Here is a 13068-nt window from a genome sequence, read left to right as displayed (position 1 = left end):
AGCTCATACAACCCCACTTCAAAAAAACTGAACTATCCCTTTAAAGCTTCTGGCGGTGGACACAGGTCCTGCACAATGGGTAAGATAACAGCTAACCCCCTGGAATCTGAATGAATCAAACACTCTGAGCAGCAGCATCACAGAAAGCTCTCAGACCTGCAGACCTGACGCATGCTCTGCTGTCTGTAAGGATCATCTAGAGGTGGTTTGGTACTGTTATGCTGTTAGTCCCTGAAGAAGAATGCAGCTCCTGAACTGAACTCAGTTCTGTCTGTGCTAAGCTAAACTAAACTAACTGCATCTAGGGCTTCTGTTTAAGTTTATCTTCAGCACAAATGCCTCTTATACTCCTTTCCTCCAAGCACTCCACTTGTTGCTCCAGTTAGAGTGTCACTCCATTAAAAGAGCCAGCGCACACCTATGTCATTTATATATCTATAAAACACACTCATGTTTATCATACACAGACTCACTGACACTATTTATTACATACGGACATCCAGGGTCAGGTTTTGAAAATGCCTTCCAAAAGCTGTTCTGTCCAAAGTCCAGGTTATACTCACACACACACGCGCGCACACACACACACACACACACACACACACACACACACACAGAGAGAGAGAGAGAGAGAGAGAGAGAGAAAGGCACTCCCTTCAGGTTGGATTAAATATTTCGGCCTGTCCTCGGTCAATCCGTTTGAGCGTTATGGAGTTGGAACAATCCTCTCAGCATTCCTCAAGGCGCTCACAGGGCCACCTTTCCTCCCTCATTCCTGCTCCGCAAGACCAGAAGGGGTCCAGGGACCAGGTTTGAAATCCAGCCCTTCACAATAAGAGTTAAAGGTTGTGCAGATTCGGAGGGCCCAGCTGACCTGGGACCAACTAACACACTCTGCTTTGGATCACACTGAAACATCATTAAAAAGCTGTGTTTGTGAACAGTAACACATTAAAAGGAGGCTCACAATAAAACACAGGCTGCTTCACATGCTGCAGTGTCACAGTGCTGTGTGAGCTCCACCATACATTCATATATGTCCTTTTAAAGTTAGCTCAGGTGCATGAATGAAGACAAGGAAGAGAAGACATGGGTGCAGCTTAGACAGAGAGAGGAAGAGGAAGTGGTGAATGGGGAAGAGAAGATGTTTCTGCATGAGTCTGTGGCCAAAGTTAAAGCTTTAAAAGGCTTCAAACCACTGCTCTTTAATCTGAACTGTTATAACGTTCACATTGAGTCTGTGCTCAGCACGGGGGAGACAGAGGAACAGTCAGGACAGGAGAGAGAAGAACCACATCACATATACTGTATATTCTTTTAACAACAGTTCCAGATATTTGAAGCCTGGCAGACAACCTATCACTGGGCTCATGAGTCTGATACAAACACAAGTCCAGCCCCCCTTTAACTCACAAACAGAGAACAGGTGTGTGATAAGAGTTAGTGACAGCAGGTAAAAACTCTGACCTGGAGGGTCTCTGAGGAGGTCACATGTCATCAATGCTACCAGGTGTTCTTCTACCTGACTGAGCAAAGAGCTGTTTGCTAACATGTTAGCATGTTTTTGATCCTCCTATTTAGTCTACATTAATGATCTGAATTCATCCAGAACCAAACCTGACCAGCAGCCTGTGTGATCCTCCTCTGAGACCACACCACGCCCTCACACTGAGACTCTCACAGCTGATCCTAACCTAACATTCAAACAGTCAGCACCGAGACCAAGACAGAACCAAGACAGGGCCTACCACAGCCTGTGTGTGTTTGTGTGTGTGTGTTTTTGTGTGTGTGTGTTTTTGTGTGTGTGTGCGTGCGTGCGTGCGTGCATGCGTGCATGCGTGTGCGTGTGCGTGTGTGTGTGTTTGTGTCTGCGATGGGATGCAGCGGCTTCACCATGGACTGTATAAAACATGGACATAGCATCCACAATGTTACCAGTCCGTTACTGATACTATGAAATGAAGCCAATCCATGGACACAGCCACATTTGATATGACGCCGGCTGTGAGTTTCCTTTCGAACAGCTAAAGGGCACCTGCAGTCACATGACCTGAGCAAAGTCTCTGATTGGACAATCAAACAATCCTCATAACTTCTAAAATGCCTAGTTAGAAATAAATTCACTCACTGTATAGTGTGTGCTGATAGTAAAACAGTGGTTTAGACCCAAGCCATTTTTTGAACCAGACTGTAAATATGATTTTAATGCAGAGAAAGTCTGTTTTTATCACTGGGTTTGTATGTGACTTCAGGCCTTTCTGCAGGCAGACTCAAGCGGATTCTCGATGAACAGCAACTTTCAGCACTTCTGCATAGGCTTCATTTTAAGTAAACAGATGTTGCCCCCCGGGCTTCACTGAGGTAACAGCTAGTTTTCAAATGCACCTCCACCCAGCTAATGTGAACATCAAACATGGAGGCAGCATGGACAGAGGATGGAGTGAGGAGGCTGAGGAGTAAGTGTGTGTGCTAGAGTGTGTGTGTAGTGTGGAGTATGGTGGATGGAGGCCGGTCAGGGAGGAGTCCTGTGTGCTGCCAGTGGTCGCATGTTTAAACACTGGGAACAGGTGCATGGAGGACCTATTCCCAGATCTGGAGGTGTAGACCTACCTCAGTCTGTGGATGATAGAGAATGTGAGATTAGGATTTTAAGGCTCTCTGTATTTCTTCCCTCTCTGCTCTTATCGCCCCCCGTCTCCCTCTCTCAGATCGCGAGCGCCCAGTGCAGCACACTGTGCACGCGACGTGCCCCAGTGCATGACGCTGGACCAATCAGAGCGCAGTATTCCGAAAGTTTACCTTTTATGGCTCGAGCCGGGCAGCGGACACGGTATAAGACCGGAGCGCCCACAGCTAACGGATTCACTCTGAGCGCCGTCACACGCAGCTTGTGCGGGACATCATTTGCCTGAAAGCAGTTCCCTTATAGCGAAAAGCCCCCCACCCAAAGGTAAGACGCACGCACATACACACACACACACACACAGAGACACACACTGAGAGCTTACCTGTTGTTCAGAAGTGTTTGTCGAGCGAACATGAGTCAGTGTGTCACGGACTACAGTGCTCTGTGAAAGGGCGTTTTGAATGGGAGAGATGGCGTAGACCACGAGGCTCTTTGTCCTGTCAAACCTTTGCACTCATTAGGTTCAGCCCTTTTTACAGCCTGGGACAGAAGCCATCATCCTTGTGTCTTCTGTTAACCTGTGTAGAGCAGAGACTGCTAACGGTTTAACCTCAGGCTAACCGGTGCTTTTTGCTGAATAGTCATCCGGCGTATGATAAACACGGTGAAGCTACAGACTGACTGAAACGGGGCTTTTCATGGTGTATATGAGTGAAATAGTGAAGTGTACATGCTCATCTGCCTCCTTCGGCAGTGTAGGTGAGCTTTGAGCTGGGAGGTCTGAAACCAGCTTTTCTTTGTGCCCGCTGCGGCGGGGTGTGACCTACTTTTACTAGCTTAGCCACATTATGCCAACTCAGCCATTCGGAATTCAACTGTTAGAATCCTGATCTTTGTTCTCACGGACACGCCTGTTCAGTTCAGCTCTTTAAATATCCTAAAACAAACACTTATATAACCTCTGAGCCCTTCTAAGAGGCCTGAGATAAGAATTCAGGGCCTCAAAGAGGCAATATGACTATCAATGAAAACACCTGTCTTGCTCTGAACTCTGACTTTCTGCGCAGGAGGCAGAGGAAACCACAAATCCTGCAGTGTGAGGAAAGGTGTGGCCTCCAGGAAGTGGAGCGTCAGTCAGGGACCTGTAACCTCCATGAGTCACGTAAACTCATTATGTAGCTTAATCAGTCTCTCGTTTAGCAGCCTGTGTAAAGGCAGAGACAGGGCGGGGGATGTGGGAGGCGGGCAGCGGGCCGTGGGCCGTAAGTGCAGCAGAGGCTGATAGTGACGCAGTGATACTAAGACGGAGGTCTGTGTGTTTAAACCTATGAAATTGACTTTTTTTTGTGAGAAGGGGGGCAGCTAACGGCAGAGAGGGAGTGGTCTTGTGCTGCGGCGTCAGTTAGCGTTGAGCGTTCCTTTCCCTTGAAGTGTAGTTCAGGCCGCGCGCTATGTCGCTCTGCCGCACGCCATTTCGCTCTGGTCGCGCGCTATGGCGCCGGTATCCTCGAAGCTGCTTAAACCGAACATGCCCTTATATGGTAATGATAGAACGCAGCGCGACTTCCTTTTGTCTGGCCCGGTCGGAATGTGTCGCGCGAGCTCCACCCAGCGGCTGGTCTTGTGAACTGCTGCAGAGGAAGTGAGAGCTTGGTGAGGGGCGGATGTGAGACTGGAGGGTGTAACTGTTCCTCTTCTCCAACAGTTCAGCCATGGAAGATGAAATCGCTGCACTGGTTGTTGACAACGGGTCCGGTATGTGCAAAGCTGGATTCGCCGGAGACGACGCCCCACGTGCTGTCTTCCCCTCAATCGTTGGCCGCCCCAGGCATCAGGTGGGTCTTTTACCTGTCACACACTTGACCTGGTGACATCAGAGACTGATGCTCAAGATATTGGAGAATGTAAAGTAATGTCAAAATTCGTTATTGAATATGAGATTACTTTTTCAGCTGATATCACACTTTACACTCAAGAAATAAGTGTTTGATTAATACATTTTATTTCTAAGCTCCTTTCTGAAACTCAGGGTCACTTCACAGTTGAATAAAACAGTTCAGAAGTAATAACTCAATAAAAATAAATAAAAGTAACATGAAGGGATCCTGTAGTTAATGCTAACAGACGTGTGCTGTGATAAAATAACCTTAATCATCCAGCCCACAGGGATGTCCTGAGATTAAACAAAACAGTTCAGTTAGTGTAGAGTTAGACTAACCCTCGGGTCTAAGCGCATTTGTGTTCCTGTAACTGAGCCAACTGTATTGCATACATGTGTGCGTGTCTGCATGTGTGTTCATGAACTGATGTGTCCCACAGGGAGTGATGGTGGGTATGGGCCAGAAGGACAGCTACGTTGGTGATGAAGCCCAGAGTAAGAGAGGTATCCTGACCCTCAAGTACCCCATCGAGCATGGAATTGTGACCAACTGGGACGACATGGAGAAGATCTGGCATCACACCTTTTACAATGAGCTGAGAGTGGCCCCTGAGGAGCACCCTGTCCTGCTCACAGAGGCCCCCCTCAACCCCAAAGCCAACAGGGAGAAGATGACCCAGGTAAGCATGTCTTCAAAGTCCAGACACAGAACATCAGTGTTTACTGTTACCTCATTTCCCCTTTAGCCCTCTTCATCCCTCTCTCACCTGCTCCTTCCTCCCCTCTCCCCCAGGACCTCTCTCCTATAAGATGGTCTCTCTCCTATGCCCTCTCAGCAGCAGGTCTTTGACTGTGTGCTTCTCTGTCTGTTTAGCTGAGTTAGTAAAAAGTTACCTGACATGCACAGGTGTGGTGGATGATGACTTTTTGCACTCCTACTAACTTGCCTGTGAGGCTCACTCTGCTGCATGTAGTGAGTGCAGTGTGTACCCAGGCTGATGCTCTCTGCTGTGATTCGTACTGACCTGTTCTCTGCTTCTTCCTCAGATCATGTTTGAGACCTTCAACACCCCCGCCATGTACGTTGCCATCCAGGCTGTGCTGTCCCTGTATGCCTCTGGTCGTACCACTGGTATTGTCATGGACTCCGGAGATGGTGTGACCCACACAGTGCCCATCTATGAGGGCTACGCCCTGCCCCACGCCATCCTGCGTCTGGACTTGGCCGGCCGCGACCTCACAGACTACCTCATGAAGATCCTGACAGAGCGCGGCTACTCCTTCACCACCACAGCTGAGAGGGAAATCGTGCGTGACATCAAGGAGAAGCTGTGCTATGTTGCCCTGGACTTCGAGCAGGAGATGGGCACCGCTGCCTCCTCCTCCTCCCTGGAGAAGAGCTACGAACTGCCTGACGGTCAGGTCATCACCATTGGCAATGAGAGGTTCCGCTGCCCAGAGGCGCTCTTCCAGCCCTCCTTCCTCGGTATGTTTGTCCCCTGAACACACTCTAGATGCTGCTCTGTGTGTTCCCTCCAGTTCTCTGATCAGCGTCTTGTTTCTGCTCTTAGGTATGGAGTCCTGTGGTATCCATGAGACCACCTACAACAGCATCATGAAGTGCGACGTCGACATCCGTAAGGACCTGTACGCAAACACAGTGCTGTCCGGTGGTACCACCATGTACCCGGGCATTGCTGACCGCATGCAGAAGGAGATCACAGCCCTAGCACCATCCACCATGAAGATCAAGGTGAGCTGAGCTGCTGCAGAGTGTTAGCAGGTTATCTTAAACAAATCGTCAGTGCGCTAACATGTTTGTCCTGTCTCCTAAGATCATCGCCCCACCAGAGCGTAAGTACTCTGTCTGGATCGGAGGCTCCATCCTGGCCTCTCTGTCCACCTTCCAGCAGATGTGGATCAGCAAGCAGGAGTACGATGAGTCCGGCCCCTCCATCGTCCACCGTAAATGCTTCTAAACAGACTGTTCCTTCTCCCCTTACCCGACCAAATGCCCAACAACTTCAGCTCTGTGCAAAACACACACACCACACATTTCATACTCTCAGGCGCAGAGCCTAGATCACCAACTCATTGGCATGGCTTCAGTTATTTTTGGCGCTTGACTCAGGATTATAAAAAAACTGGAACAGTGAAGGAGTAATGTTTTTTGGCTAGGTTTAAAGCACCCCAGTGTTCTGCAGTTGCATCTGGGGACTTAAAAATGTACCTTTTGTTTTTCTTTGAGTCATTCCAAATGTTTGTTAACTGCATTGTTCAGACACATGATTCCAAATGTTAACTGCATTGTTCAGACACGTATTTGCCTCTGTGAAGGCTGCCCAGTGGTTGGCGCATACTTAAACATGGTTGTAGTATGGCTTGTATGTAAATTATGTCTGGGGTTTTTTTGTACTTTCAGCCTTAAAAATATCTTGGTCCTGTTAATTTTTTTTGTTTTTGTTATGCAAACCCGATCGTGACCTCTTCTACCCCCTGATGGAGGTCCATCCGCGGGTGGTGGGGCAGGGGTCTGGAAGCGATGGGGTAACATGGGGTGCCAGACTGGTGGGGCCAACCTGTACACTGACTAAACAATCCCAATAAAGTGCACATGTGTTCCGACATGACCCCTGACTCTGTCCTCCTTACAGTCCTTGCAGTCAACACCTCACTCTTAAGTTGTGTGGTATGTAGAAATTAGAATTTTATCATGTAGTGTTCAGATTTCAGAATGAGCCCATGTGTTGCTAAAACATCTCATCACTAAGTGACAGCTCAGCCTTTGCAGATCAAGAGAGTTTATGAGGATTGTGTCATTTATTCTGATCATAATGTTGATCGGCATTGGTGCTCACGGACATGTCTCATAGCTGGAGAAACAACAGGCAGAAAGCTCCATGATAGCCACCTAACTCTCTGATAAAAGTCAGAAAAATGCTGACGTTTGTTAGACTGTACCATAAAAAATGACCCTTACAACCAATAAAGGTTGCTATGGAAATGTGCAACAGTACATTGCACCTTAACCTGTTAGACAGAAAACGGCCAACTTTAGCATCATCCTTCAGACCCAACTTTTTCATTGATTACTCCCAGCTTGGAAACTCTACACCCATGTTCACTCTCTTTTCAGTCTCTGTCTGTCCTGGGGTGTGTTTCACAAAGTTTCAATGAACTCTGAGTCTAATTCTGAACTGTGAGTTGATCTACTTTGAGATAGAAATCTGAGTTTTTGGTTTCAGAACAGCTGATTGAGTTAGTTAAGTAGTAGGAGGAGTTTTAACTGGAGTTAAGCATGTGCAGCCCAACCATAAAAAGCCATCACCAATGTAGCCCAGATTCAATGATACACCATGGCAACAGAGAGGAGAAGGGATGCGTTTTTCACCCCATTTCAACTAGAAAATTTGATGTGCTCATTTGAAGAGTTAAAGCATGTTTTTAGAAAAAGAGAGCAACACAGCTGCAGCTGCAAGAGAGGGAGACAGCATGGGATGACGTTGCTCGGGGCCATGTGTAAGTATAAATGTAGTCCTTTGAATCTCAGTAAAATAATGGGGACAATCAGTTTGAATTAAATAAATTAAACATCAATATAAGCATAGTAATTTGTTTAATTTATTTAATTTAGATGCAACCCTATGGGGCTGAAGCACGCTTGGCAGCAGCTAAGAAAGAAATAAAATAACATTGTACAAGCAGGTAAAATCTCAGCATAATCTCATGGGGGGTACCTCATTTTTAACATGCTTCACATTCTAGATTAAATACTAAGTGGCTGTTTGACTGTGCAGTGGTTTTATCCCCCAAATAATGCTGTTTTCACACACATAAATGGCTTTCTCTTTAATATCACATTCTGCTAAATAACCAAGCCCAATTAAACTAACACAGACTTATACTCAGCTAACAGAAAGAAGAGTGAAAACAACAAAAACTGGTATCTGCTGGGAAGTAAGTGCATGACTGTGAGTGGCAATGTTGCAAATGTAAGGACAGATTAAGTTGTGTATGTGGATGACTGACTGAGACGTGAAACTGTACCGCTCAAAAAGCTAACTGTCTGAAATTGCGAGTACATCTATGCGCGGTCTGATGATCAACTCCAGTCTTCTCTGCGCAGTAATGCACAGGATTATTGACAGAAGGATGTTGGCGAAAAAGGTCAGTAGCACGCACTGCTCTTGATGAACTAGTACTACTGACTGATTTTTTAAAATGACTTTTTAATAACAGGCGGCTAAACAAATCTATGTCGAAACTAGCTGCTGACTGAATAAATAAGGAAATAAAATGGCGTGTGACTCTGAAAGAGGGCGGAGATAGAGAAAAACTCGAAGTTCATTGAGAAAAACCTGCCTACCAGGTTAGATCCAGATTCAGTTGCCAGAGTATACAGACACAGAGTTTTAGTTACACCTCTTCGTGAAACAGGCTCAAGTTTCCCCTCTTTCTCAGGTTTGATTAACCTTCCTTTCTGAAACCGAAAACCCAGTTTCTCTATTTCAGGTCATCCTGAGGCGCCCTGAAACACACTCTGTAGTGATGATGATGATGATGATTATAATGATGGGCCTTACACTCAGGGTCTTTATCTGTGCGGCACAGAGTTAGGAGGTAGACCTGCGGTTAGATGAAACAGCTCTGAACTCTGAGAGCATCACTGCAGCTGCACAGATCAGACACCAGGTGGCAGCAGAGCTACATCTTCTTTTGCGTCAACAAGGCTTTTACACTTCTTCACCAAAGATCATCAAGTAAGGTCAGACACACACCCATGCACGTGCATTTCATACTGGGCTTTATAGAAATCGTGCTTGAGCACGGCATGGTGCGGTCACACTGGCCATTCCAAACGTGCTTTAGGGCTGAAGCGTGCTTAGGCACGGCACGGTTGGCCAGTGTGACAGCGTCCTAAACCTCAGGTCAGGTCATTGATAAAAGTAATGATAATACTTGATTTGATATGATATTTATTTATCTCAAACCTGCAGATAGGCAAAAAACACAAGGACACAACCCTTAAATTGTTGGATCATTTTGGAGCGAAACAGGACCGCGGTGAGCGAAGGTCCGTTTTTCAATGTATTTGTCATCTAGGAGGGCTAAAAAACAAATTTAGCTGGGGTGTATTTTTTAAAATGGTGGGGAAAATTTTTTAGAGGCCAAAATCCAAAATGGCTGTCATGGAAATGATCTCTTTAAAGGCCCAACCTACAATGATGGACAATTCATGTTTTCAGACCTTATTTTTGTTGAGAAATACATATTTCAGGGTTACATAATGATTTGACCTTATCTTAACCTTCAAATTCAAGATGGCTGCCACTTTTGGTGTTTTTTAGGGTTTTTGTGGGGAGTTTTTGCCGTTTTTGGTGCATTTTTTTCACTCTTGTTACAGAGTCTCTATAGGGTTATAATGGAAGCTTTGCTCATGATGAGTTGAATAGTATGCAGATAAAGTTCACAGAAATAACATCTGAAGTCAATAAAGTAGATGTTTATGTACAAACAACACTTGTTGACTGCCCATTTCCCATTTAAAAGGACTATGCAGAAATGATTTTTCAGGTCTATACCACAATATTTTTGGCTTTATTAAATTCTTTTGCAGTTTCAGACCAATGGAAATAAAAATAGATTCCTTTATTTTGCTCCCATTTAAATGAAGGAGATGTATCATCACCATGGAAACCACAGGAGCAAAGCCATATGTGTGATGTCACAAGGAAGATGCAGGCTGTTTTCGAATTCGCCTGCTATACTGTGTATAAAAGTAGTTTGTAGTAGGCACTGCATACTGCATACTACACTTGAATGTAGTATGTACTATGACTGTTCTGTTTGGTTCATTTTGTAGTGAAGCGGAAATAGGATTCATTTTTTTATAAGATTTATTTTTCAAACTTAATTCTGATTGTACAAAACAAACCATGAGTAGCCAACATGTTGACATTTCAGTTATTAATCTGCAAAAATATAGCCAGAAGCAGTATTTTATATGAAACAGTCAGAGGTGGCGAATTGTTATTATTTCTGAGATGAATTACTTATCATTTCGTGACGGTTAGAAACAGAAATAGAAATAGAAATAGAAAAATACTTTATTTATCACATGATACATGTTGATTTTAATTACTTTAATTACTTTAATTAAAAATAAGTAAATACATCAAGTTAAAAACCATGTCTCTGAACTTGTGGATGAGTTAAATATTTTTATAATTAATTTAGATGGCAAGCTATTTAATTTAGAGAAAGCCCAACAACTGAGCTTTTCATGGGAACTATCGACCCTGCCGTTGGGGTCGGTTGCTCCGATGCGCATTCTTTGTTTGACATAAAATTGTGGCTTTTCCGTTTGAGATTGAATCAATTAAACGCCACCAATAGTTGACAGACATATCCAAGTTATTAACTTTGCATTTTTGTCTCAGTTAAACAAGTATTTCTTTGGTAATCAAGTAATATGTAAAAAAAAAAAAAGGGAGCAACCGAGGCTTTCTCCCCTATTATCCCCTAGGCTGGGCTGGAGAGTGGTGGACGAGTGGTGGACAGGATGTCGTCATCTAATTTCTTATGGACATTTTTGCACTTTCTATACTCTTTCTTACTTTTGTTTTCTTAAATGCTGCGGTGACTCCTGAATTTCCCCTCGGGGATAAATAAAGTATTTTCTATCCTATTCTATTCTATTCTATTCTATTCTATTTACTAAGGATGTTGCTGGCATATCTATCATACACTTCAATAGAATAGAATAGAATAGAAAATACTTTATTTATCCCCGAGGGGAAATTCAGGAGTCACCGCAGCATTTAAGAAAACAAAAGTAAGAAAGAGTATAGAAAGTGCTAAAAGGTCCATAAGAAATTAGATGATGACATCCCATCCACCACTCGTCCACCACTCTCCAGCCCAGTCAGTCTCCACCTCCACAGGGTCCAGGACTGAGCCTCCCCAGCAGTCTGTTCAGTCCCTGTCTCCTGGATCCTGTCTGCCCGCAGTAGGCGAAGCTCCTCCAATGTGGCACCGGCGTCCGATGTCAGCTCCGTCAGCCACGTCCGTGAACAGCACGATGCCGCTGGGCTAGCACGGCTAGCTCGTCCATCCCACCAGAGATAGATTCCACGTTCCCAATGACGATGGATGGAAGGACAGGTTAATGTCGTCACTTTTTAGCTCAACCTAAGAACCAGCATGTTGTCCTCAACTCCTCCTCCTCACCTCGAGGGAAATCATCAAGCCCTACACTAGTTAGCATTGACATGCTACAGGCTGCTAACAGCTAATTTCATATGTAAACAATGCAGCCATGGTCACATGTAGGATCTCTGGACAAACACAGGAGAAAAGTAGTAAAAATATCGCTCAAGCCACAAAAAGTTTGGTGTCCATGACCAACAATGAACCATACAGAGTAATGATCCACTTCAAATACAGAGACGACAAAAAAGAGACAAAAAAATTACAAGAAACGGACAAAAACGAGAGAGCTACTGCAACAGGCAGTTACTTTGGCAGCGCCTAGCAACGGAGAAAAAGGGCCACTTAAAAGAAAAAAAAACACATCAAGGATAAACATCACACACACAGGATGACGTGAAGCAGGAAAATTTAAGGTGGTGGAAATATAGAGGTGAAATACAGAATGTAACAGTAAAATGTCATACTATAATTGGCAGTGGTTTACACTAATAATGCCGCAGTCTGGCCGTAGCAAAATAAAGAAATCTATTCATTTCCATTGGTCTGAAACTGCAAAAGAATTTAATATAGCCAAAATCATTGTGGTAAAGTCATTTCTGCATAGTCCTTTTTAATGGGAAATGGGCAGTCAACAAGTGTTGTTTATACATAAACATCTACTTTATTGACTTCAGATGTTATTTCTGTGAACTTTAACTGTATATTATTCAATCATGAGCAAAGCTTCCATTATAACCCTACAGAGACTCTGTAACAAGACTGAAAAAAAATGCCCCCAAAACGGCAAAAACTCCCCACAAAAACCCTAAAAAAACACCAAAAGTGACAGCCATCTTGAATTTGAAGGTTAAAATAAGGTCAAATCATTATGTGACCCTGAAATATGTATTTCTCAACAAAAATAAGGTCTGAAAACATGTATTTTCCATCACTGTAGGTTGAGCCTTTAAAGAGATCATTTCCATGACAGCCATTTTGGAATTTGGCCTCTCAAAAATTTTCCCTGCCATTTTAAAAAATACACCCTGGCTAAATTTGATTTTTAGCCCTTCTAGAGGACAAATCCATTGAGAAACGGACCTTCACTCACGAGGTCACGTTTCGCTCCAAAATGACCCAACTATGAACTTGGTTTTAATCAAATTAATTGTCAGGTCATTTCTATCAAACTAATTCTTTAGTTTCTGTAACTCTTCATTGACCAGTTTGACTAGCTCTCTAGCTCTTACAAAACACACACACACACACACACACACACATAAACACACACACACACACACACACACACACACACACACACACACACACACACACACACACACACAATGCTAGTTTCATCTGCAAAGATGAT

The 13068-nt window shown here is 44.3% G+C and overlaps 1 protein-coding gene across 1 annotated transcript; it reads left to right on the top strand.

Annotated features, from left to right (window-relative positions):
- Positions 1-2792: 2792 nt before the first annotated feature.
- actb2 (actin, beta 2) lies at positions 2793-6927 on the top strand. Its single transcript, XM_074696888.1, has 6 exons — positions 2793-2950; positions 4332-4461; positions 4946-5185; positions 5553-5991; positions 6077-6258; positions 6341-6927. The coding sequence occupies exons 2-6, from the start codon at positions 4339-4341 to the stop codon at positions 6482-6484; spliced, it is 1128 nt and encodes a 375-aa protein (XP_074552989.1). The 5' UTR covers positions 2793-2950; positions 4332-4338; the 3' UTR covers positions 6485-6927.
- The last annotated feature ends 6141 nt before the right edge of the window (positions 6928-13068 follow it).

This window comes from Halichoeres trimaculatus, unplaced genomic scaffold, assembly GCF_033239565.1.
Source record: "Halichoeres trimaculatus isolate MK-OKI-2021-1 unplaced genomic scaffold, fHalTri1.1 fHalTri1_scaffold_20, whole genome shotgun sequence".
Taxonomy (NCBI): Eukaryota; Metazoa; Chordata; class Actinopteri; order Labriformes; family Labridae; genus Halichoeres; species Halichoeres trimaculatus.
Note: the sequence above shows the minus strand (reverse complement) of the source record. Positions and strands in the feature narration are given on the sequence as shown.

Bases quoted from the DNA above. Each gene is read 5' to 3' on its own strand.
- actb2 (XM_074696888.1), top strand. From the start codon at position 4,339: ATGGAAGATGAAATCGCTGCACTGGTTGTTGACAACGGGTCCGGTATG. The intron at 4,462-4,945 runs GTGGGTCTTTTA...TGTGTCCCACAG, and splicing joins TTGGCCGCCCCAGGCATCAG to GGAGTGATGGTGGGTATGGG. The intron at 6,259-6,340 runs GTGAGCTGAGCT...CTGTCTCCTAAG, and splicing joins CATCCACCATGAAGATCAAG to ATCATCGCCCCACCAGAGCG.